Consider the following 27,597-nt stretch of genomic DNA (forward strand, 5'->3'; position numbering starts at 1 on the left):
TCGTGACCTACACCATTCTTCTACTCCTTTCCTTGTTTTCCCATCACCTTCCTATTTCTAAGAAAAGCCTGTAATTTGTTTTGTGGCCTGTCCCTCTGGGAGGAGGGACTAGGGAAAGGACTAAGATACATTACTGTGAAATTATTCTTAGAGCTGAGCAATGACCTCTAAGGGCCACAAATATTAATTTGAGAAGTGTTGCTTTAAGTGATTTTTCATTCATTTATATCCATATGAAATATGGATATATTGATATAATATTTGCATCCCAAACCTGAGTGAATAAATCTTTTTAACATTTTTTAGTATTATTATTTTAGATGGGAGAAGGGCAGAGGAAGAGGGAGAGAGAGAGAATCTTAAGCAGGCTCCATGCCCAGTGCAGAGTCTGTCACAGGGCTCGATTTCACAACTGTGAGATCATGACCTGAAATCAAGAGTCAGATGCTTAATAACCAACTGAGCCACTCAGGCACCCCCACATCTTTTTAACATTTAGACTTAAATTTTGTTGGCTGCCTTCCTCACTATGATACCCTGAAGGCTTCAGGGACCCCTTCTGAAGTTTATTTATTTATTTATTTATTTTTTAACTTTTATTTATTTATTTATTTATGATAGTCACAGAGAGAGAGAGAGAGAGAGAGAGAGAGAGAGAGAGGCAGAGACGCAGGCGGAGGAAGAAGCAGGCTCCATGCACCGGGAGCCCGATGTGGGATTCGATCCTGGGTCTCCAGGATCGCGCCCCGGGCCAAAGGCAGGCGCCAAACCGCTGGGTCACCCAGGGATCCCTCCTTCTGAAGTTTAAAGTCACCTCTGGTGTCCGGAAATCCGTGGGGGTGCCTTCCATGCCCTATGGCAACTTCTTGGTACTTCGTCTCCATGGCACCACACCCAGGCCCAGAACACTGCTCCATATTCCACCACCTAAGCTGACTGAGCACTTGCCTCCAGGCCCAATCTCCCATCACCCACTATGTTCCTGGCTGCTGCCTGTCTCTAGGTCTCGGTTCAACCTGCAGCCCTGGCAGGTATCTACTCCATTGCTGCCACTCACCTCCACTCGACAGCCTGATGTTCTGCTCTCTGGGCCAATAGAGCCCATCTTCCTTTAGTCATTTGCAAGCAATTCCTCTCTTGTGTGTTCCACTCTTTCCAAAGGGGCCCCACAATAGAGTTGCCTCGGCCCCAGGAATTCACAGGTCAGACTTCAGTTTATATGGACTTCTTTTAAGGACTCGTTTAAGAAGCTGTTACCACATTTACCCAGAAACAATATTCTTGTCTTACACTTCAACCCTTATTCTGAGCTAATTCATTGTATCAGAGACCCTTCTATGCTATTCTTTTCATGCACTTCATGGTTCTCCCTTAAAATTTGTCTTCAGTGTTCTGATCTTACGTAGACCCCAGCCTAGGATACTCTGCTTTTTCCAAGAGGGTGATTATTGAAGGAACTCAGTTAATGAAAAAGAATTAAAATTTACTGAACATTTATTAAGCAAATATGTCAAATTCTTTAATATGTTATTTCATTTAATTCTCATTTTCCTCAGGAAAATATGAGGAATATATGCAATAATGATTCAACACAGAAACAGTTGAGGACAGGAGTGTCTATCAGATTGTTAGCTCTTCCCTGTGAACTTCTCAGCAGTTGAAGTTAAGACACATATATTCACATCCTGTTAAATCTGAGCCTAAATCTGAGCCTAGGATATTAAATGGAAGCTTTGTGTGCGAAGAAACTATAAAAATGATAATGTGTGCTTTCCTGTGTCCATCTGGAACTGAAGCCATTTTCAGATTTTGGAATGAAACAGAATTATATTGAAGCATGAATTCATTATCTTTTATTTTTTTTAAAGATTTTATTTATTTATTCATGAGAGACACACACAGAGAGAGGTAGAGACACAGGCAGAGAGAGAAGCAGGCTCCATGCAGGGAGCCCAATGCAGGACTCGATCCCAGGACCCCATGATCACTCCCTGGGCTGAAGGCAGGCGCCAAACCGCTGAGCCACTCCAGGAATCCTTGAATTAGTTATCTTTTAAAATGAATAGTAGTTTTGATTAAATCAAACAGTGAGTGAACATGATCAAAAAAGGTTCGGAGAAAAACATTGTACATTTTCTTTTTTGCCTCTATGACAAATTCATGTTTTATTTTGCTCAGTGTTTTTAAACTTTTATATCGTTTTCTTCTCCAATCCTATCTTCTCAGTAAAAAAGTTTCTAAAAACTGACACATTTCCTGAAATCAATGACATAGACATTTAATACACTGAAACTATGCAAAATACATGTAACAGCTACTCTACTTATCTTAATTTTCATGATCCCAGGGCAGGGTTTATGCTATTTATGATCTCTGTGACCCAGTTTTCTCATCTGTAAAATAGGAGGTACTAATAATACCATACCATCTGGATAAGTTAGCATATATAAAGCACTTGGAACAGTAGATGTTACCAATTTTTATTAGCAATGCAAGCTATTAAATGATAGTAAGACACATCTATTAAAATAAGAAACAATAGATACATCTATTGTATATAGTATAGTATATCTATATAGTAATAGATATAAATAAATAATAATAGGTACAAATAAATCTAGTAGCATCTACCTATTAAAATAAGAAAGAAATATGTATGTGTATTTATAAATGTACTATATATATAGCTACATATAGTAAAATATGCAAACAAAAAATTGTTCAACAGGAAGATTTTTTAATAACATACACATACACACACACTTATATTAGGTGTAGCAAAGCAACCTGGATGAAAAAAATTAACTTAGTGACTTTCTCCCCAATTATTGACAAACAATGGAGTTTCATGATGCATCATCTTTCGATGTCGACCTGAAATAGGATTGGGTGCTATGCAACAACCATGAATGTAAATACATTTCAGGCTGAAAAAACAAAACAATTTGAGCAGTAAGTTTCCTTATAAAACATACACCTAGAAATTGTGAAGGCCAGATTGAAATTTCCAACTGAACTTGAGCCTCCATGAGATTTGTAAAGTCTTGAAGTTGTTAATGACACCGAAGAGCAGGTTTGGGTCAAACCTGTGCCTTTCAGTACCCAGTGCCTCTCCCAGGGCCTACCCCCAGGACAGGTTTACAGAATGAAAACCCCTGAGATACTTGTGTTGCTCTCTCTTTGCTGGTTGTGCAGCCAAATGGGAGAGAACAGAGGATGAAGTTTTGATTCATATTTGGATATCTCCAAGGCATGGGGAAGCAGCATTTAACCCTGCTGTGATCCATGAACCAAAGAAATTAATGCCTTGGCCCAAGCTTTAGGACTATGTGGTTGCTGCCCAACCACTGGCTGCAGAAGTCTCTTTCAGAACTTCGCTCGTTTAGTACTAGAGTATCCAAGCCCCACTGACTTTTTTTTTTTTTAAGATTTTATTTATTTATTCATGAAAGACACACAGAGAGAGGCAGAATCATAGGCAGAAGAAGCAGGTTTCCCATGAGGAGCCCAACGTGGGACTTGATCCCAAGACCCGTGATCAAGACCTGATCCAAAGGCAGATGCTCAACCACTGAGCCACCCAAATGCCCCCCACAACAGACCTTTAAAAGAGCCACTGTGAAGTCTCAAACTTAACTTGCCTTGCTTTTTAGTTGTGTTGACTTGAGTCTGCTGCAGAGTAATAAAATTTAACAGAAGGGAGAATGTTTATCACACTTCGTTCAGTACCTATTTCTCATTCCCTCTGCATAAGGATTTTTTTTCCCACTTAGATTTCCATAAAACGAAGATGACACAAAATTGTTATGACTCATTAAGATTTAAATAAATTTACTCTTTTGAGAGGTCAGCGTTCTCCTATAGTTAAAGACTGTTATTGGTAGGATAGCTTCTCCAGTACTGGAAGTACCTGAAGGACTGCAGAGAGGTGAAGGAGAGAGCAAATCAGAAGACCCTGGGTTGCTTTGAGCGCTGCCCTTTGCCATTTGGAGGGTTTCACAGGGTGTTTCAGGGCATGATTGTTTCTGATGTTGAAGAGTCTTAAAGGGGAAACCTGAACCAGATTAAAACACGTGACTTCTCAGCCGAAACCCCCACGGAGCTAGGTCTTCCCACTAGGAAACCCCACAGGCGGCCTGAGTCAAGGGAATAGCAGGCTCAGAAGAATGAGTAGATTTAAAATGAACAGCCAATCACCCCCACTCCCATATATCTCATTCTCAGCATCGACCATACATAGTTGCTGCCCCAAAGACTTTTTCTTCCCACTTTCCAAACTTTCCAACCTTTCCTGGCTCTCCCCCAAGCCCAGCCAGGTAAACTTTTGTTTCTTTACTCTTCCTCCCCTGGTTTAGTTAGTGCCTAACTATTCAGAGCAACTTAGCCTTGCATTCTTCTTTTAAAACTTCTGTCTTATTACCCAGATCCAGTAGGCACTCTGACTTGGGCACAGGAGTTGCTGTGGTCCCCCAGTCTCCAGGGAGTTGGGTGGAAGATGGGGCTTTATGATTAAGGGAACTGTGTGAGTTGGTGCTGGGTCGACTACTGGCTTAGACCTAGAGCACAGATGGGGACAAGTGGTTCTGGGATGTGCATACCCCAATATCATATATTCATTTGTTTACTATCTTCTCCCCCACTAGAGAGCATAAGAACAGCTTATTTGGTTCATTTCTGTATCCCTAATCATAAGAACAATGTCTGGCCTTTACTATGCACTCAGTAATATTGACTGAAGGAATTTATTGGGCATCTACTATGTAATAGTTGCTGAAAGAGACAGGCACTGCCACCATGTTGCAGATGGAAAAACTAAGGCGAAAAGTGATTCTCGCAATGCTATTAAAAATGGGAACAGTTTCTGAATCTCCAGATATCCAGCTTTCTTCTACAAAAAACAGTTTGTTTCAGAGTATAAATACTCTTGACTTACCCTGCCCTTTTGCAAAGAAAGAAAAGGACTTCTTCTCAGCTGGCTCCTTTTGTAAGAAGTGGTTTCTCTCTGCTTAATTTTGGAAAATGAGCATGGCACCATAGAATTTACCAAATGCATGTCCAGAAAAGTAGCGCTGTCCAACTGTATTGGTTGGCTAGGGCTGTCATAACAAAATATCAGATGGAGGGCTCGAGCAATGGAAATGTATTTTCTTACAATTTTGGAGGCCAGAAGGCCCAGATTAAGGTGCTAGCAGGGCTGCTTGCTTCCAAGGCCTTTCTCTTTGGTTTGTAGATGGCTTTCCACTCTCTATGGCATCCCATGGTTGTCCCTTTGTGCACATCTGTGTTCTAATCCCCTCTTCGTATAAGGACACCAATCATATTGGACTAAGACCCAACCTAATGATCTCATTTTAATTTAATTACCTTTTAAAAGACCTTATCTCCTAATTCAATCATATTCTGAGGTACTGAGGGGTTAGAACTCCAGTATGCAAGTAGAATAAGACCATAATTCAGCCCATAACACTAATCCTGATTTTACAATGTCCCAGCCTCTTTTAAAAAAACTTGTGATGTGGGTATTGTAACCATGCAGCAAACTGCAGCCTGTTCCTTTCTGTCTCCTGCCTTTGGTGGCTACCTCCTTCTGTTCTTCCCTTTGGCCCCAGAATGGGACCAGCGGGGTGGTCAGAGCAGGTCACACAGGGACCCGGAAACCCAAGAAGAGGGTTTTGTACCTAGTAGATGAAAGGAATTATCATCCATCTAAGGTTTATTGTTTAAATTACCATGTTTATTTATGTCAACACAAAATACAGTAAGACAACTTACAAAAAAAACCCCATTTATCTTCATGTAATATAACTCTTCAGTGAACAGAAGTAGTACCGTTAATGTTTTGGCCTTTTCAAGGTCCAGCCTTGGGTCAAAACAGTATTCAGAGAAATAGCAGATTCTTTTCTACCTTCCCCCAATATACACACAAAGGAAACTCATATTTTCTAGAATCTCATTCTAGTAATAATAATAAAAAAATCACATGTAGAGGTGAATACTACTGTTGTGTCACCACTATTGCAACTTCCTTGTTGCTATAGATGTTCCCCAGACCCTGGGCTTCAGTCAGGAGCACAGGGGGTACATCTGCCCTTCAGGTATCCAAGGTGATTGTTTAGTAATTCTTTTAGGATAGCTGTGTATTCCCCAAGTGTCTGATTTACCTGAGCTGTTTAGAAACCAGAAAAGAAATGTCTCCAAGCAATCAAATCTATACAGATCTGTTCAGTAGAATTGAAGAAACTTATCATAGGTTCTGTGCCAACTCAGTGGATACATTTGAAGCCTCCATTACATAATGAACTATTCACCCAGTGAAAGGTTTCCCATGACAATTTACTCAAAGGTGATGAACACTGCACAAAAGTACAAGACCTCACCTCTGCTCCAGTAGTTTAAATGCTATTTTAGTCTCACGACATTTTCAAACAAATGATAGTTATCACTTAACGAACCAAATCTTTCATTTCATGTAGAAAAAAGAGTCAGTCTCATACTGTGGAGAGAAGAAATAGCTCTGGAGCTGGAATATCTGGATTCTGGACCAGTTCTTCTACTCAGTCTCTGAGGCTTAGCTTCCTTATGAACATCAAATAAATGGTAGCACTCTGTGAAGCAGTACTAATAAGAAATAATATTCTACAGAGTCCATCTCTTCAATCAATCTATGGATCCTTAATTATCCGCATGTATTTTGCGAGTAAAATCTTACTCTTTAAAGATACAATGCATAGTCACCATATGCAGCTGAAATGTGCAAGTGAAGTTACATAAACGGAAACGAATATGAATAGAAAGCCTATTTTTCATGAGATACTGTACTCTTGCTGTGTTTGCTTTAAAGCCATTTAAAATGTTATTCTGTTTAACCCATGTTCCTTTTGCATTATTGGAGCTCTTTTTGATTAAACTATCTAACCACTTAAAGTAATTTTTAATAAGAAATTAAAACTTTCAAAAAAAAAGAAATTAAAACTTTCATATGACATTTCCAGGGTTTAGATGGTTATGAAGCTAAGTAAAATGGATTGAGAAATATGGGAGCAGTATGGTTTGGAAACTCAGGGTAAGGAGGGAAACTGAGTATGGAAATTTCTTCTTCAGGTAATTAAAAATAATCTAGACTAGGTATTTTTGTTTTTACCGGTAACTTTCTAATTTATTTTTAACTTTATAATGTATAAATTACTTATTCTTTTTATAAAATACTTGTTTGTGTTCCCGACTTTAGGTACATGCAAATCCACAGAAATTATTAACATTTACTATGTTTGGGACGTCTTTAGAAGACTTCTATCCTCACAGTTGAAATAAAAGTCAGTATCTCATTTTTCATAGATTTTTAAAAGAATCCTCCTTTAGGAAAGGGCAGATTTACTAAAAGTTTAGAATTAATTCAGGAGTGTGATTATTTAATATGAGCATATGGACTTTGTGACTTTGCTGAGACAAAGACTTCAGGTAGCTATATTCCTGCAACAAATGAGATTCTAATTTCAAACATTTTTCAAATGCAAATCAGGCCCCCATGTGTCATTTTGATGATTTTTTGAGGCATTAATGCAACAGAGTTAGTATTCCTCAATGATCCCCAAAGTCACCCCTTTGCTAAGGATATTTCTCTTCCTGATTATTTTGAACCTGCCAACACAGTCTCTAACCTTCATACAGACAATGACTGATCTCCAAATGACCTATTATTATCTTAAAGCAACATCGTTTTGGAGCAACAAAAAAAGAAAAATTAAATAGTGCATTAACATTTCATATCAGTGAAGCAGACTTTTTCATGCATGAAGTAGTTCTATCCATCTGTGGAAAGGTCCATCTTTTGTTTTTCCCTGTGTTTATAGGTTACATTTTTAAAGGTACTGGTGGAGCCTCTGTATAGTGGATTGGTTCCCTAAAAAAAAAAAAAAAAAGAAAGAAAGAAAGATTCAAATGAAAGTAGATATCTATTATTACACGGTTTTAATATATTTAAATCATTTCATTGTACATTACAAACTAAAGAAGAGAGTCAGGCTCAAGCTTGGAAGCCATTTGAATAATTTTGGTTAATGTCATATATCATACTCTTAGCATTTTAAAATTTACACATCTTCATTTAATTTTTTAATATGCAGAACCAGTGCCTTATGTGTATCATAAAAATCTTACCCTGTTTGGAAACACACTAATTTATGGATAGAAAATAAGACTTTGGCTGTTTTACATGCTGCTGCTTTACCAGAGTTGAAAGAAGTGCCTAGCCAACAGCAGGTACTCAGTATTTACTGAATGAATAAATGAACCAATAAGTGCCCCCAACATGAAATATAAAATAAAAAAAAGTAAAAGAAAATAGAGAGAGAGAGAGAAAAGTGAACATGTAGAAACGTACAAAGATGAATGACCTAGTATCTGCCTTTAAGAGATGTGTTACTGGTGAGAGGCACCACACAAGAGCACTGATAATCTTGCTGAAATGAGATCAAAATTCAGGAGAAACATTTAACTGCTTGGGGGAAGTAAGGAATGGTCCCTAGGACAGTGAACATCTGCTCCAGATGGTAAAACAATTTGGTGGCATTTGCTTACTAGGGAAGAGCAGTGTGTGAGATACAGAGTCACAAGGCAGTAGCGTGTGGGTCATGGGGCTCAGGAAGAAGGGCAGGTCCCAAGGCAGGTCGGGCAAGAAGGCTTTGCCTTTGGGGCAGTGCAGAGGAGTTGTGCCAGTCTGGGGAATTCAGCTGTGCTCTTCAGGTTGTAGATGTGTTTCCAGGTGCCATCACCAGTACCAGCAGGACCGAGTCTCTGTAGGTGTTTAAAGAAACACCAAGCTTGATCCTCCAATTTCTCTACTTTGGTTGAATTGTTCCAGCCTGGCTCAAGATGCTTGGAGAGAGTGCAGGTTTCTTCTCTCCCACTTTCTGAGGTTGGCCATACAGGTATTAATGTCAGACAGCCTGGGGTCAAACCCAGCCTCCACCACATGACCTCATTTAAGCAATTCCGAGTCATGGTGTCCTCACTCATAGGAGGCATTACCAAGGTGCCTACCTCATCCATGAAATACTTTAGCAAAGACCCCAGCCCATATTGAGTGCTCAATAAACGCTGCCTCTTCTTATTAGTTCTTATTTATACCTCTTCTTCTCATTTGGAATTTCCTTTTTAAGTTTTTGGAGAGGGTTAGAAAGAATTTTTTCCCCTGGAGCTTTCACATTTAATATTTCCAAGCCTATTTCTGCTTGTAAATGAAGTCTAGGTACCACCAATGATCTTCCAAATCACTAAATCTTATATTTGGTCTCCTTATCCCATGAACTGTAGAGATGTCAGCAAGTTCTAGACATAGACTTCAAAAACACAATTACATTTGCTTTCCTGAAATGTTTCTCACTGTTCTCAGAAGAACTGAATAAAACTGAAAAACATTCCCAGGCATCTCCCACTTGTCACCCTTGGATTTGCCGCAGTATCTTTATTTTGAGGAGGAATCACACCTGCACTTGCTATTTCTGTGTGGCCCAGAGCCAGTGGCCTGACCTCTGACTGAGTAACATGTTGCCTTTATTCATGTGCCTTCAGAGAGAGATGCTATCTCAGTAATGAGGCCAAATAGAAAAGAGGCTCCTTGGTGGTAAAGGATGAGTGAAGTGCTTCTTCTACTGAAGTCAACCTGGATAATTCTGAGGACCCTCCAGTCCTGATTTAGTCCTGCTGCCATAGGAACTTGGAACTGGGGGCACCTGGGTAGCTCAGTGGTTGAGCGTCTGCCTTCAGCTCAAGTCGTGATCCCAGGGTGCGGGGATCGAGTCCCTCATCGGGCTCCCTCCCGAGAGCCTCCTGCTGCCTCTGCCTGTGTCTCTGCCTCTCTCTGTGTGTCTCTCATGAATAAATAAAATCTTAAAAAAAAAAAAAGAACTTGGGATTTGGAGAGTGAGGGGCAAACTGATGTGGTCTTACATGCGTGTAGAATCTCATTTGGAAACAAAAATCATGTATGAATGCTATTAAGTTTAAAAGATGATAAGCTATTAAGTTTAAGTTGGTTTCAAAAAAATAAAGGACTCTGCTAAAGTGGAAAAATGGCAAAAATAAGTGCAGGCTGGAGATGACAAGTGGAGCATTGTTCCGGGGGAAGAGGGAGTCTTAGGGAAGAGAAAAAAATACTCTGAAAGAGTAAATGGGGTTATGACAGGGCCAGCTTAGATCTTTGTAGGACTAGGAGCTGTTTTGTGGGCCCCATCCCTTATCATGTCAAACATTAAAATGTGGGGCTTCTAGGTGATTCGGTCAGTCTAGCGTCCAACTCCTGGTTTCAGCTCAGGTCAGGATTGTAATGTTGAGCCCCGCATTGGGCTCTGCACTCAGCTCAGAGTCTGCTTGAGATTCTCTCCCTTTCTCTCCCTACCTCCCCCTCTGCCCCTCTCTTCATGCTGTCTCTCTCTCTCAAATAAATGAGCAAACATATTAAAATGAGCCCACATTCTGCACTAAGTATAATTTATATGTACTATAAAGGAAGTGACTTAAGTTGCAATTTACTGAATACATGATGTTATTTTGTAGACATTTAGTTGAATGTTAATTTTGATTGGGCAGTTTTCATTCTGTATTTTGAAGCAACTTTATTCAGGTCTACAATATTTGGGAGGTCTCTTGCAAAGCTAGTTGTAGGGCCTGGGCATGCTGATTCGGGGTGATGGGTGAAGCAAGACCCTACCGTAGTAGGAGGGTAAGGTGGGATTTTAAAGGTGGAGAAAGAGCGAGTATGTATTGCTGGGAGGCAGTCCTGTTTCTTGCCCTCAGCTGATAATCTGAACTCAGGAAAAGGTTTTGTTGTCAGGAAAAAGAGTGGCAATGTCTAGTACTGCCTCCTCTAGTGCCATGTGGGTAGCAACTTCTCTACAGAGGATTTCTAGCTGAGACACAGGCTTGGGTCTCCATTTCAGATAGGTCTGAATTCTTTCACTATTTAGACAAGGTTGGGTTTCACCCCAAAATCTGAGGTGACCGGACTGATTTCCCCAGGAGTCTGGGGGGTGCTAATTTAGGCTGCAGATTCTATAAAGGCAAAGGCACATTTTTGGAGCTTGAAAAAGTGGTAATAAGAAAGCTCTCTGTCATGACCCACAGCTCTCTTAATGATTGCCTAACTGCCAAATGCAGGCCTGATTTGCTTAGCACAGTACAAAATCAATCCATGACTGCAAGAAATGTCAGACTGAACATTTTTTGCCTCTAGTTAATGACTTGTCATCCTAGAAAAAATGTCTAATCAAAGATGAATTTAAATATCTTCCCTTTGTGTTTTCATAAAGAATATGGATGGTGAGGTTATTTTTAAAAGTATGATAAAAGGTAACCTTTCTTTATGTCTATGATGAAATGTTTCAAGAGGCAAGAAACAAAGCGCTTTCTTGTCCTGAGCTCTGTCACCTTTGGAGTCCGATGGAGGCCTATGGGTCAGGAGAGTCAACTACCCCATCAACTCTGAAGGTCCCCTGGGGTTTGAAGACCAGTCAAATTCAGTTCTTCAACATTTTAGATTTAAAATGGAATCAAAATGAGAACCCCAAAAGGATGTACTGAGTAACATTTTATTTCAATAGGATGTATTAGTGAAATTTGAATTGAATTATTTGAATTAAACCTCTTTGCATCCAAGTGAATAATTATTACTCAGTTATTATCTAGTCAAGAACATCAAATATTTGTTATTAAAAGAAACTCAATTTAGCAAGGGAATAATATTTTTCATTTATGATTTTATCTGTTTAGTGCATATTTTTGTTCCATTTTAGATGAAGAAACAGTAAAAATTCAGCATTTGAATTTCAGTCATGTTCTACATCCTGAGGGAAAACAATGCATGTTTTAGGGAAATTAACTGTTAATTAAAATGTTATTTTAAAGATATTAATCATTTGTCAGTATTCATGCCTTTGTATGAGAACATTAAAATGTGCTAGTTAGTAGATACACATCACATAATTGTCCAAGTACTTGTTTGCAGGACACCTGCTTATTATTTCTAGAAAGGTCAAGACTATTCTTGGAAGGAACTGCAATAAGGTTTTCAGCTCCACCATGGACCAATCCTTTGGGAAGTCTCTTAATTTCTCTGAGCCTCAATTTCCTTACATTGAAAATGGGATTATTCCGACTACTTCACAGGGATGGCATTGTTCAACCACCTATTGCTATGTGTTGTGTTAACTTAACCATATTCTTTTGACAGATTGCCCTTTTTACCATTGCCAAGCATTTGCTTGACAGTTGGTAGAAGTTAAAAACATCTATGACCAGGGGATCAGGTGAAGTTAACTGACCCAACACTTTAGCCTCAGAATACTATGTTCTAAGTCACCCAACTAACCTCTCAGGTTACGTTTTACCTTGTTAGGAATGGATAAATTATATCCTTATTGCAAATCCAAATTTACTTTCCTAGAGGGCTTTATTTAATTATGAAAAATTCATTCAAACACAAAAGAAGAGGAAAGCTGTATAACAAATCTCTATAGACCCATCACTCAGATTCAATGATTATCAAGATTTTGCTGCACTCACTTTACGATTCCCCTCTCTCTTTTGACTAAATTATTTCAAAGCAAACCTAATCTTCAATTTTCCTTTCACTCCAAAATATGGATATTTTGTAGCAAAGTCATCCTGCCATTATCCTACCTAGTCAAATTAATCATAATTCCTTGCTATCATTCTAATATTTACTCTATATTATCCTTTTTCCAGTTGTCCAAGAAATATATTTTTACAGCTAGACTGTTCAAAACAGGATCAAAACAAGATCCATGCATTGAATTTGCTTGCTGTGTCTAAAGACATTTTTAGCAGGAAGATGAAGTAGATGAAAATCTCATTGTCCATTGCCCTGCACCATATGTTAGAGTTACTTCAAAATAATGGCATAAGATATTGACATCTCTCATCAGGATAAATTTATCCAAAACATAAATTCCATTTGCTTTAAGAAATGAATATTTTACTATATACTTAGAGAAAAAAGTGTTAACATCAATTTATTTGGGCAGATGAACCCAAAGGAGCATTGTGTTTGTCTGTATATTCTCCAGTGAAATCGCTGCTTTTAGAATCAGCAATGTAAGATAATTGCTATTAGATAGCTGGGCACACCATTAGGGATAGAAAGATGAAATTAAAACCATGAAATTGTTTCTATGGCCCTCTAGAAATGTAATTATCTGCCCTGTAGAAAAGAAACACAGAAAATTGGAGTCCTGTGTTTGTCTACTGTGAGGAGGAGACACATAAATTATATCTATCGAGTATGCATATTTAAAAGTTGACACTTTTTTGGTATTTTTCAGGTAGCTGTTTAAAATTTGTTATTCAGAAGAACAAACTGGATGGTATTTAAAAAGTCTCAATTTGGCGCTGTAACCTATTATAAGTAATGAGTAGTTCTATGGAAACTGGCATGAACTGTCACATTAGTCATGAACGTTATTCCGTTGGCCATAACACAACCAATTTATGGAAGTGTTTAGATATAACACCTATGCTTTATCAAATGGGGTCTGAATGATCCTCCTGATGATGAAGATTAAATGTATTTCCTTGATGTCCCTATACAGCTACCCTTCAGAGTAGAGGAAATTCCTACTGCACTGAGAGACACTGCATATGCTATGAGCACTATCTAGGCCCCAGAAAACGGACAGAGGTTCCTTTGTCCCCAAAGCAGATAATAAATCAAAGCTGTTAGGGACACAGTGAGAGGAGTAGGGAAAGAACATGACATTCTCACTCTCTTTTAGAGCAGAAGAAAGCTGACATCCATCTCTTCCACAAGTCACTTTCTCCCCTGGACAAGGAACAGCCCTTGTGTTTACATACCGTTTGCCACTTGGCCTTTGACCGTTCTGCTTCAAATTTGGCAACTTCTTTACGATCATGAAATGACACCAACAGCTTCCAAATGCACAGCAGGACAACCCCAATGAGAAGAATGGCCAGTGAAACCCCCAACATAATCATGGGAATGTTTGGGGGCTTTGGACAGTCTGTGGAAATAAAGAAAATTATATTAGGAAGAGGCATAATTGGGGTATCTGGGCAGCTCAAACAGTTGAGTGTCTGGCTCTTGGTCTTAGCTCAGGTCTAAATCTCAGGGTCATGAGTTCAAGCCCTGTGTTGGGCTTCATGCTGGGCATGGAGGCAATTTAAGAAAAAGAAAAGGATGGTGTAATTAATATTGTGATGTAGAGAAAACAGTTCTCATTAAATTTTTCAACAATAGTTTTTCCAGTAGAAGGAAAATAGTAACACATTTTATTTTGCTGAATTAAAAGAAAAATGAGTTCCTTGTTGAAGGAGATAGTCCTGTATAGTAGAACAAAAGTTGGAGTTTGGTTATTTAAAGCAAATGGATATATACTTGAATGGCTGACTCAAAAAGAGTTGCAATCCCAAGAATGAGGATTAATACACACAGAATATATATATAGGATCATGAAAAAGACTAGTTTAATTACTAAAAATGATCTCTTTTGGGTACATGATAGAATAGAAATGATATTTGTGAATATGCTCATTTACACACACACACACACACAATATTAGTTTTTCATGGATTTCCTTGAAACATGAACTGCCCGGGAGATTATATTCAAACTGCTATGAAACCCACCCCTTGAGAAGTTTACTACGTGCTTTGTTTTTTTTTGTTTTGTGTTGCTTTGTTTTAAGTAGATGGAGGACAATGATGGCTTTTAGTTTTATTTAACATTAATGCAGTGCTCTGGTGTCCTGGAAAGTTCCTGGACTGGGGTCAGGAGAGGTGGGTTCAATTCCCAACCAATGCACAGTAGCTGTCTGATATACATCAAGTCCCATGATTTATCTGAGCCCCAGGATCCTTATCCGTCAGCCAAAGGTGTGGCACTCCAGCATTCCCTTAACTTCCCCGAGGATAAGATTGAGCTCAGGTGCTCATGCTTATTAAACTCCCAGCTTCCTAGATCCCTCCCCAGAGATTCTGATTCAGTGGGTCTTAGATGGAGCCACAGATTTTTTTTTATTATTAAAAATATCCCAAGTGATGCTTATCTTCAGGGAAGTTTGGAGAACTAGATGTATCGTCCCTTCAACTTGAACATTCTATTATTTTGACTCTATTGATGATATTAATATAATTTCACAATTATACAGTGCTTTCCTTCACTGACAGCAGAATGACTAATAATTCTTGCAATATGCCTGGGAGACGATACATTTCTTAATGAAACATTATAATTAAGCTCTCCCCTTGCTTTCATGAGAAAAAAAAATCCCACATAAAAATTATCATTAAATATCTGCCTCCCTCTGCAAGAAGTGAGGCAAATCTGTGGTATCTGGGGAGGAAATGAATCATGCTTAGTTTATCCTAACTCTTATTGCTTTTAGATATTTAATAAGGAGAGTTATACACACAGGTCTAGTCATGCTGCTTTCAAGGTAAGAATCTGTAAGTGATCTGAATTTGAGCAGGACTAATGACCGCACAACAGCATGATGCCTGGCCTCACACACTTTTGTTCTTTGGATAAAAAAAAAAAAAAATGTAAGGAGATTATGCAGAAATAAGTAAAGGAGCTAATGAAATAGTTACTATAGTATGAAGATCTAAAGACTGTTTCCAGCATAGCAAATGAACCATGGTTTCTTCTAAGGTGGTAGCAACAGTCCTGCAAAGAAAGTGGCAGCTCTGTGTCAGGGAGAATATATGCTGGCTACATCTTTGACTACAAAATGTCTGGGGTAGGGCGTAGCATGTTCTTGCAGGAAGCAAGATGAAGCTTACTAAGACCCTGCAGCCAGACTATGAATTAGGAGGGTGCACCAGTAGAGAATAAATAAAGGAGGAACAGGCATGGCCCAGCAGAGATCATTTTTTAAGAACTTAGAGTATTATACATTGGGAATACGTATTACGTGAGAAATTATGTGTTTCTCAAGAAAAGATTTTGGCCCAAGTACCAGAGCAGGTTATTACACAATAGAAATGTCCACTGTTTATACTCTCTTTGGTATTTCCTGAGATGCTCAGACTGATGGCAGTGGAGAGAAGGTGGGACAAGAGGGCCATCGTCATCACTGTGTGCAGCGTTGCCTGTGGAGTCCTGGCCAGTGCCAGCTAGTTCTTTTTTTTTTTTTTTTTTTAAGATTGTATTTATTTATTCATGAGGGGGAGAGAGAGAGAGAGAGAGAGAGAGAGAGAGGCAGAGACACAGGCAGAGGGAGAAGCAGGCTCCACACAGGGAGCCCAATTTAGGACTCGATCCCAGGCCTCCAGGATCAGGCCCTGGGCTGAAGGTGGCGCTAAACTGCTGAGCCACCCCGGGATCCCTATTTGCCAGCTAGTTCTAAGGTCCTGGGTCCCCAGTGCTGCCAACCTGCTAGCTCTGTCACACGCAGCTCTTGAGCACAGAAATGTGACTTTCCTGAATTAGGTCGTGTGTATGTATAAAATACATATTGATTGTGAAGACTTAGTATAGAAAAGCATCTCAATGGTTTGTGTGTTGATTACGTGCTAAATGAGAGTATTTTGGATAGAATGGATTGAAGAAAACATAACTAAAATCCACTTCACCAGATTTTTACTTTTTAGTGCAGTTACTTGAAAATTTAAAGTTACATATGTGGTTTGCATAACATTTCTATTGGTGCTGATCTAACATATTTTCGGGAGCCAGATATTTATTATGATCCTGCAGCCAGTGGGAGGCAGTACAGCACAGTAATTAAGAGCTTGAGCTCTAAGCCGGACCTCCTGAATTCCCCAACCAGCACTGGTATTTAATTACTGCAAGACCTAACTAATTTTTTTAACTTCCTTTTTATCTCAATTTCCTTATCTGTAAAATGGAAAGAATAGCAATACTTGCTTTACATGGTTGTTATATGGAGGAGGCTAAAAGAATTAATGCGTGTAAAACATATAGAATGATACCTGGCATATGGCATTAGTAAAGGCTCAATAAATGTGAGCTGCCATTATTATCACAAATTACAACAAATATACTTTTCCTCCTTTTCTATCCTCAAGACTTCAAGGGCTGGAACCTCTATGTTGGGGCCTGTGGGTGTGATATCAACATCCACATCTCTGTTAGGAAGGCTCCTAACTATCATTCCTTGACTGTGGCTCTTATGAATGTGGCTCTTATCTCCGAAAATTCTTTCAGATTTAAGAAAAAAGATGAGCAAAGCTCTCCCTACATCCACACATACCCTGATGGTGACTTCACTTGGTTTCTTTTTAAATTTGTTTGTAGGACTGTGGGACTCCTTAGTCTTCACCTTCTCCTTTCTACCCTTGCCTCTGACATGCTGTCCTGCAATCCTCTGATCTTAGTGCTGTGAGAGGGCCTACTGATTCTAGGACAGGCTGTCCTCGGGGCCCTCAAAAGCTTGGGACCTACCTAGGAACATGAATATTTGCCAGGGGAAGCATCCTTGGAGCTGTCATGTGACTCCTGTTAAGTCTCAGGAAGGTCATTTCCCCCTGACTTTTCCCTACTACAAAAGCACAAGGAGAATAAAAAGCCCTAATAAAAAGTCATCAGGGAGTCTGAGTACTTTCAGAAGGATGGCATGTTTATGTGCCACTTAGATTGTGTGGAAGCACCAAAACAAGCAAGCAAGCAAATGAACAAAAAACAACCAATAGTTCAGTAACAAGGAGGCTCTTATGAAGCAAAGGCATGTTTCTCTCTCATACATACACATACAAAATAAAAATGAAAATAAAAATAACCAGATCCCAAAGCCCCTGAATTAAAAACAATTTTGGAAGTTCATTTTTGTTGTGTGGAACTCATTTTTCCAATGGAATCAATATTAAAAGGACTGGCTTTGATTTCAGGAGAACTCCCTACGGCAGCCCTGGGGACTCAGCGATTTAGTGCCGCCTTCGGCTGGGGCATGATCCTGGAGACTGGGGATCAAGGCCCACGTCAGGCTCCCTGCACAGAGCCTGCTTCTCCCTCTGCCTGTGTCTCTGCCTCTCTCTCTCTCTCTCTCTCTGTCTCTCATGAATAAATAAATAAAATCTTTAAAAAAAAAAGAGAGAGAACTCGCTAAAGCTACCACCACAGTCACAAAAACAGAGGGTTGCGGGGTATAGTGCCAAGATTCTGACTTTATAAAACACATAATGAAGAGGCAGGTTTTCTGTACTAGGTAATTCTTCCTGGCACAGCAAGATTTGCTTTAAGTTTCCTTAACTAATGGCCTCTATAAACCATTTTATATTTGCATTTCAAAGAAGTCGATTTATATGAGATTTTCAAGAGCAAGTCCCAGGTACATTCTGGCAACCTGAGCTTCAAGACCAGGGTCGCAATCATACCCTGGTAACCTGTATTGTGCTGACTTCTACCTCTCCTCGACCCCCCATACTGCAATGTGGTAGTTTTCTAATCATGTTTTCTTGGTTGGTTTATGATGTCTTGAACTTACATTTTTGGTTTCTTTGGTTTTTACACTCTTTAGTGATGGCACTTTGATACTCTTGGCTTCAGATTCAGGATTTAATATTTTGTTGGCACATTGATAAGCAAGCACACACAAAAAACACATCTGCCTGTTAGCCTGCCCTTGCTGCTGTTGTCTGGGACAGAACTTAGGCCTCAAGGTTTTGGGGGGAGGAGGCGGAGGTTGCAGGCAGGGTCTGGAGAGATCTGATTTAATGCAGCTGTCATTTCTGCCAGAAAGATTTAGGAACATATCATTAATTGAAGACAGAAAAGGTGAGGCACCTGTGAATAGCTAAGACTGCAGCCAGGGAGGTCTTGAGCCATCTGTAGCAGAGTAGTATTAAAATGCAGAGTCTTGGGCCACACTTCACACCTGCTGACTCAGGATGCAGGCATTTTAACAAGCTCCCCAGGTGAGTCTGATACTCACTAAAATTTAAAACTTCTCAACAGCAGTACCTTTTCCACTATTTTCTTTTCTACCTACTATAAACTTCTCTCTCCCCTTTACTGAAGATGAGATTTTTATTTGAGAGCTTCCCAAGTCCCAAGCAAACTCCATGAGTTGGTATGGACGAAAACCCACCAAAGCAATGGACTCTTTGACTTCCTGTATGGATTACTTCCTTCTTCACCTGCTGCTTCATGTCTTTTCTGAGTCAATGGTCCATTACTGTAGGTTATGAACTGGCACATGTTTTATATACATTATTCTATTTAATCCTTGAGTCAACCCTTAGAAGAAGGTAGTATTATTTTTCCCATTTTACAGAGGAGGAAATAGACTCAGAGGCAAGTATCTTTCAGAATGTCAAGCAGCTATTAAGTAGTAGAACAGCCTTTCCTACGGATATACCTTCTGCTTATATTAGATTTAATCAGTCCACCTTTCTACAAAACATCCACCAGCTTTTGGTACAAATATACTCATCTTCTTATGTGGGCTAAGGAAGAGACATTGGAACACATCAAACCTTTCAACAGGTATGTTTCAATCGTTGGGAAAGTAGAAGCCCTCTATCAAAATTCTGGAAAAGTCTTTCCTGGAAACCTACCCAAAACGTCTTTCTGGTTGTTTCCTCCTCTCCTATGCAGTAGTACCACTTACCGTTGACAATGGAAGGCATGCCACCCACCTTTCTCATTGATGCTGTGAATGATGGTTTTCCCTTCATTATCTGTAGTTATTAGGAATGTAATAAGACATTCATTTTCTCCTTGCAGAGAACAGGGAACAGAACTATCCTTTGAAAAATCTGCAGATAAAGGAGTCATTCATTAGATTAAATGAGATTCCAAAAGAGATTAGTTTATTTTTAAAGCAAAGTTGTATTAAGTTTTAATATGCAAATAGGAACTTCAACACTGCAGAAGAGAAATAGAAAAGACATAGGATTTTTTCCCACCACCTGAAGTTTTAGTTTCTATTCAGGTTCCAGAAGAACAGTTCCAGGTGTGGTCAATCAGGACTGACCATCTAATGCACTTATCAAACTGATGGGGGCAGGATTTCAATAGTGAAAGTACCTGAAGGCAGGTATACCTTGTTGTTTTGGGAGTAGAATGGCTCTGATTGTGGTAATGAGGGGGCTGTATGTTCCTCTTGGCTGAGAGCATCTGGGAGAAAGCCTAGATTACATTTCAGAAAAAGACTACACAGCCCAAAATGATACTGATACTTCTAAAGGGGCCTTTCCCACAGTCAAGATTGCTGGCCATGTATTGTCACAAAAGTAAATATCAATTAATATCAGGAAATGGACATTGAAGTGTTATGCACTCGGGGACTAATAGGATGAAAGTAAACCCCAGATTAAAAGGAACTCATTTGACAGTTTGCCTCCCATTCAGTATAGACTCTTTGTTAATAAACAAAACAAAACAAAACAAAACAACATAATCCAGTTTTCCTCAAATCTTTTTCAAATAGAAATGTTTTCTTATTGAGCTCATTCAAGAGGCAGAAAATGAATGTCACCGAAGAAACTGAAAATATAGTAAAATGGTCAATCCAAGACATTAATACTATTTATCAGAATTTTTAGTGGTCTGGTACCTCTGCCAAAATTATCTAGCATTTTTCAAATTAAAAAGAAGCAAACTTGCTTAAAATTCTCCTATCTTCTAAATTGGAGACTTTGTAATGATACTGTTACAAACGCTTTTTTTGGAAACCATTTTTTTCAGAAAACTGTAAATAGAACAACTATTTGCTTTTAACCTAAAATTTTGACATATGATCGAATATTACTGTATCGAATATTACTGTATCGAATATTATAATGATCGAATATTACTACTGTATTACAACTCAGAATATTGAAACTGGGACTGTCCCAGATAATCTTGGACATACTCTTGCTAGACCTATACCTTTTCTCATGAGCTTAAAAATAAAACAGTTTTAATAAAACAGAATCTATATGTATTCCTTTGAGTCTAACAAAGAAAAAGTAAATAATATGCTATTTTTTGTTCAACAATGCCATAGCCACAGAAAGAAAATCATTGTTTTTGCATTTAATTTATAAGATAAAAACCTCATGTCAGTGTCTGCGAGAAGAATGTCTGTATTATCTATGAAAAAAGGGACTTGTAAAACATTTAGCATTATGGATAGGATTTCAGATGATAGACCTAAGTGAAGAAATTGCTTTGGAATCCATTAGAGGCTTCTATTTACATAGGAATATTAGGAAATCTAATTCTAAATCATTCTTACCTGGTCATTCCCAAATATTTATGATCATCTAAACCATCTGGGATTTTTTTCAAATAAGGATTCTGGGGGCCATCCTGGGTATCTCATTTGAGAGGGCAGTGGTATGCACAGGAGCTTGTATTTTAGTGAGCTGTTTAACAGTACTTTTAATAAGGTGTCCTGATTATGACATTTGGGACCTCTGGGCAATAGTTGATTAGTGATATTCGTGTTATTTCATGTGTTATGTCCTGCAATAACATTACATATATAACTCATACTTTGGTATTTTTAGATGGCCTTTACCACATGTCCTCTTACCACTCCAGTGGACTAGGATTCATGAAGTGTTGGAGAATACGCTTTTTCTTGTTAGAGAGTTTTTTTCCCTCCTTCGTCCTCTCCCCCATGACAGTGCACACCCACCCTGTTCCCCTTGAGCTTACTTACTGGAACATTTTATTCTCAGGTAGAAAATATGTAGATAGCTTATAATACTCCTTCCAGTAATACTAATCCTGCTTTTTTTTATTTTCTTTTAAATAGCTACACTGAAGTACAGAGAGGCTTAATTTACTTCACTGGGATTATTTAAATTTTAATGGAACTGTTAATATGACCTTTGAGTCATGACTTCCTTCTTGCTTTAATTACTTCACCACTCCTTTCCATGATGGTTATGACTCTAGATTTAGCCAGTTTTGTAGTGTTTGGGTATTAAAATGGCATTATTGAATGTGCAGTGAAAGGGTCCAGCTTGGGCTGGAGATTTGCATAATTAGCTGCTAAGGTTTTCTTTTGTTGTTCATTAAGAAATGGACCTTTCTTTTTTCCCCTCTTTATGAGTGCCAGCAGTGCTGCCCTAGAATAATAGAGTGAGAATAAGATCTCAGGCATTCCATGAAATTATACTTCAAAAAGGGAGAAATGTGAGAATGGAGGTGGGGAGGTGGGTATCTGGGAAGGTCCAGGAAGGATACAGAAATACAAACCATGCGCCCCACTGAATTATGACAACTATGTGTTTAAGACCTGTGCTCTGGGGATGAGTCAGGAATTCTCAGGCTTTCCCAAGGAAAAGAAATGGGCTCTGTGGTCAAGTAAGTTTGGGAATCCTTCCTCATTCTAATTCCTCCTTTTGCTTCTGAAAATTCACAATGCACACTTAATGTAATGGGCATTTTCCAAGAATCCGGTGAAATAAAAAGCGTAGCTTCCCATGTTCAAAATTTATATGACCATGGGTGCTATTTTCCATTTAACACTTTCAGAACTAGTGTCCCAGAGAACACACTTTGAGTAACAATGCTCTGAGTACATGAATGTTGGGGTAAATCAAAAAATGACCTTCAGGATGAATAAAGTTTGACCACATGTCTTTAGAAATGCCCACACAAGTCCCCACCGCACATCTGAGGAACATTGTCTTTGGATGAGAGTTACGCTATTTTCTTTTACTCTACATGTCCTTGTTGGGGGAGAGATGAGCTGATAAAAGACCCGATTCAAGAGCAAATATGTGATGTGATCAATGACATAACTAAGTGGGTGAGTAACTTGAAATAGAACTTGTAGAAAGTGTCATTAGAAAAGTGACTTTTTAATTCCTAGGCTGACAAATATATTTTTTCTCTCAAATTCAACAAAGGTTAGTCCTTTAAATGGTATTATAAATCCAGTTATTATTGTGTTTCTGAGTTAGAAATGGTTGTATTCCCCTATTTTGAAGATAATTTACCCAATTACACAAAAGGAAAAATGCAAATGTTTAAAAAATATTGCTCTCGAATCCAAGCATTTATGATAATCTACTTAGAAAACTGTGTATTTAAATATAGTAACTCTCTGTTCATGACTGATATGTTTCCAAGGTTTACTCCTTTTCCCCCCACAGCACATTAGATTTCCTATGCTGCCTCTGAATGGAGTTCTAGTAATTTGCAGGGCATTTTCTGCAATTTTTAGCCATTTCTTAGAAACGCTTGGTAAATATCTCAACTGTTTGCCGTGAAATGAAGCTTGAGGATATGCCTTGACTTTGAACTAGTTACTAATGTGGAATAGTCCACAGATGCTACTTTCCTTAGTGCTTTTACCGCATTCTACTTTCAGTATTAGTGTAAGGTACACACCATCTTGTCCACTTTATGTTATTTGGCATATTTATCTTTAGTCACCAGAAAAGTACAGACAAGGGGTTTTACGAGCACTAATCATGCTCCTCCATACGGGGTCATTCAACTGTGCACAGTCAGAAATCTCAATTTTGAAACAGTGTAGGTAATTTTCAAAACAATATAAATGCCACTAACTTATTCCACTTCAGAAATGGATTAATTTCTCTATTCTATTTGTTTCTTCAAGATACATATCCTAGAGTGTCATAAATTGTCTTAGTTATTGCTCTTTGCCTGAGATACATCTTGGTCACGTCTCTAATGCATGTGGAGCAGCAATTGCACCTAAGCAGCATGAGAATGCAGAATTTAGGATGATGGAAAGACAAATCCCCCTAGATCATCCCTTTAGGAGGAACTAGTCATCTTCTTCACAAAGTACTTTTTAAGTGGTCTTCCCAGCTAAAATACAACCTATTTAAATATTTGAGATGAAATTTGTCATTAAAAAGAATCTGATTTTAAGTAATTAAATTTTAAAATGACAGGTGAAAGAACACAAGAGCAGAATTTGCTTAGCAGTTAAAGGTAACAAGTCCTTCTTGTATTTGGGGAGTGAGCAACAGGGAATTAAGGGGGTCGTGTAATACCTGTGTTTGAAAAGTTGGGAGTAAAAGCATATGAAGAGGAGTGGAGGGAGGGCTCCTCTCAGGAAACCCATATTACACTTCACCTTGTCCTATCTTGAAATAAGCCAACCAGATAATAGAGGATGATTTTAGGTTTAGGGGTTAACATTTAGCTATCTTAAAATTTTTCTTCTTTTCTAATTTTAAAAAATAGCATTCTGGAGTTCTCTGTAATTGTACTTTTAAGCAAAGGTGAACTTGCCAACAGAGCTGAAGTCAAATAGAATAGCTATGACTTTAAATTGCTTGTATCCCAAATCATCATGTTTTTAGCCTTACATCCCTTCATAAAAACTAACGTTGAACTAATGCCCTGGTTCAAATGAGGTCGAGCTACTGAAAAACCCTTCACAGCGTTTCTGCCTCTCAGGAACAATGTAAAGGAAAAGAAAGCTTAATAAGACAAAGTATAACCTTCTGCTTCATTGATGGTCGCACCAGCTAGTTTGCATTTGTCAACACATTCTTCTCGGGCCTGGCCTTCTGCAGACAGGTGGCATTCAATGCAGCTCCTGTAAACATTATTCAGTAGAGTTTATCAGTTCGTGTTGGTGGAAAACAGATACGCAGCTGGGATATTGCTCTAATGCTTACTGTGATTCATGCTATAGGAGTGTCTCATAGAAGACATTGCCTTTTGTTGCTTTCAGGAAGATATTTGGGTGATGTTCAAGAGGAAATTGCTTTATTCTGATTCCATTTAGTAATCAGTGTTTTGTGAGCCTGTCTTGATAATAGCTACTATCCTCATTTATTTATAATGATTGCTTCTGGTTGGTAAAGTGACAAAAAAAAAAAAAAAAAAAAAAAAAAAACCCAACATCAAGACACACTTATTTTGGTATTTGATTTAGGTTTTTGGTTTTTACATTTTTGTAAGAAAGGTTTATGTTCTAAAATATGATTAGTGACTAAACAAAGTTTGAATATCTTAACAGAAATGGTCTGTAGTTTAACAAGAATTCCAAGACTTCATACATGTCATAAATGACTATTCAAGATTCACTGGTCTGTGATTATTTTGAATGAATCTAACCCTTTTAGGGGTATTTTCAAAAGCTGAGGTTACAGCTTGGATCCTCATTAATGCAGGCTTTTTAATAAACGATCACTACTTACAGAAAAGTGTATTTCTAAGAACATAGCCCTGGAATTAAGCTTCTCTAATGATGTCTATACAGCAAAGTAAAACTCAGACTCTAAATTAATCTTGTGCTGAAAAATCACTTTACAATCAGATTCTGTTTGGAGTAACCCAAAACAGCAAAAGTTTTCTTACACATCATCCTGCCTCTCTCTTCCCCAGGCCACACAAATGTATACTCTTTAAAGCTCTGGAAACTTTCTTTCCACACTTGGGCCCCAGGCCTCCCCCAGTCTCAGCTGAAACTGCACTGCCCTAGGCAAGCCTTCCCTAACCCTTACGGGTTAGTTCTCTTGGGATTGCAGAGAAAGTCTCTGCATTCCTTTGTAGGAAGGGCTGAGGAGGAGTAATATATGTGGGAGTGGGGATAGAAATCTTGTCTGGAAATTGCCTTCGCATTGCAAGTATATTGCATTTATCTAGGTTATATATTTACTTAGAGTGGCTTTGCAGGGGGCTGCTGGACACTGTGGAAACCCTCAAAACCTCTACCTCTTTGTGCATCTGACTGATGTCTGCCCAAGCTAGTGTGGTAGCCCTGCCATATAATTCCACAGCACCCTCTGGATCTCTTACGGTAACTGTCAGCTCAGATACCGTTATAATTACTTTAAATGATGTCTGTCTTTCCCACTAGATTCTTAGCACCTGTGATGGCAGGAACTGTAACTGTTTTGGTCATCACTATATGCCCTTGGCCTACCATGATTTCTAGTGAACAGTACGTACTTAACACCCATTTGATAAATGAATGTATGAATGAATAAATGGAAGAATGGACTCATCTCAGAGCTAACATAAACACCAAAGAGATGAACCGATTCCTCAAATTCAAACTACCTTGGTTGTTAACTTCATATTTTATAAACCAGATTTAAATTCCATCAAATTTACGAGAAGATTAAATAGATAAATAATGGAAGAAACATCCTGACAGGACATTTTACATTTAATTCCATTCAAATAGGTCTAACCGTGTCCCCACACTTCTCTTGCTATATGTCCAGGCACAGTGACAGAAAAGTTTTGACCCCTGAAAGGTGAGGAACCACTGGGTGAATATTGATTTTCTTACTTTGTTTACACAGGAAATGCAAATGTCACCATGTTGGGTATAGAGTCAATGAAACTACAGACTGCTTGAGCATGCTTGCCCCGTAATACTTGATATACTGCAATGTCATAACACAGCTCATTTGGAGACTTGCTTCATTTGACCTAGAAACGTTGCCCCCACTTCCATGAAGAAGTTAGCTACCAGCCAAAGAAATGGTTTTTTACTGGAAAACAAAGGAAAGTTTTGTTGTTGTTATTGTTCATGTGGTATAAAAGAAAACACAACACACAATAGCTGTGTAAAATGACAACCAAAGCGAGGTGCCAAAGAGCACCAGTGGTAAAGAAGTGGGAAGAAATGGAAAGTCAAGATCTCCTTTCTGCCTTTTTGCCTCCGTGAGGCTATAGATAGGAGTGAATCAGCAAGGTCAGGCTATAAACTTCTCAATAAGAAAGAAGCTCATCTGTTTCCCCTGAAAAGGCACCAAATGTGGGTGTCATCAGTCTACCTCCAGGGCATTCCTTATGTGCGGCTGCTATTGTAAGTGAAAGGCCATCTGATGTTATCAGTGTGGGACCTCAGCTCAGCTTCCCCAGGCTTGTCTCCAGCAGAAATGTGACATTGTGGTCCGGGATAATCAGGACAAAGAGGCAAGTGAGACACTGCTGACGATCACAGGTGGGTTTGTGTATATGGGGGGGGGGGGGGGGATGCTCAGAGAACAAATCCACCTAAAGCGATATGTGCCACTGTGCCCCAGGGAAGTTGTGACATTACCGTTTAGAGTTACAGGGATCCCCACAGGTAGGACAACGTTCACAGGTCGGGCCGGAGGCTCCGGGGTTCGTGCAAACACACTTGCCACAGACGCAGTCCCCTCGCCCGCTGCAGAGCACCCCGTCCTCCGAGCCGCAGGAGTCGGTGCTGGTGGTGCAGTTGCAGTACTCGCCCGCCCAGCCGGGCCTGCACACGCATTCCCCGCAGTCACACACGCCGTTATCTGTAAAACAAACAGATAAATGAATGTATGAATGAATGTATGATGCTTAGGTCCCTGATGCTTAGGGCCGCAGCCACTTCAGATGCAGGTGGGGGGCTGCTTTTCTCTTTGCTTTTAAATACCATCAGAAAGACTGAAGAAGAAAAATGAGAAAAAAAAGTGAACGTGTGAGGAGGAGCAGTGAGTGTAGATATATTTTATGGAAAAACTTTGCTAAGTGTGCATATTTATTGATCTGGTCTCTCTCTCTCTCTGTCTCTTTTGATCTGGTCTCTTAACTGAAGACCAATGTGATTACCTGATGTTATATCAGAGACAACTCATAGCCAGATGAAATGAGATAATCCAGAAGCCTATAATAGCAACTTGTGTGTGTGTGTGTGTGTGTGTGTGTG

The 27,597-nt window shown here is 39.0% G+C and overlaps 1 protein-coding gene across 9 annotated transcripts in view; it reads right to left on the bottom strand.

Moving 5' to 3' along the window:
• Positions 1–5,712: 5,712 nt before the first annotated feature.
• Positions 5,713–27,597, bottom strand: part of ITGB6 (integrin subunit beta 6) — a 128,893-nt gene continuing 107,008 nt past the window's right edge. For all 9 annotated transcript variants that reach the window (XM_072751694.1, XM_072751693.1, XM_072751696.1 and 6 more), the window contains 5 exons: positions 26,980–27,202; positions 24,416–24,513; positions 19,631–19,750; positions 13,867–14,033; positions 5,713–7,900 (listed from right to left, as the gene is read on the bottom strand). In XM_072751694.1, the coding sequence (XP_072607795.1) occupies positions 7,802–7,900; positions 13,867–14,033; positions 19,631–19,750; positions 24,416–24,513; positions 26,980–27,202 (707 nt within the window). In that variant the 3' untranslated portion in view covers positions 5,713–7,801. The remainder of the gene's footprint in view (positions 7,901–13,866; positions 14,034–19,630; positions 19,751–24,415; positions 24,514–26,979; positions 27,203–27,597) is intronic.

Source organism: Vulpes vulpes, chromosome 3 (genome assembly GCF_048418805.1).
Source record: "Vulpes vulpes isolate BD-2025 chromosome 3, VulVul3, whole genome shotgun sequence".
Taxonomy (NCBI): domain Eukaryota; kingdom Metazoa; phylum Chordata; class Mammalia; order Carnivora; family Canidae; genus Vulpes; species Vulpes vulpes.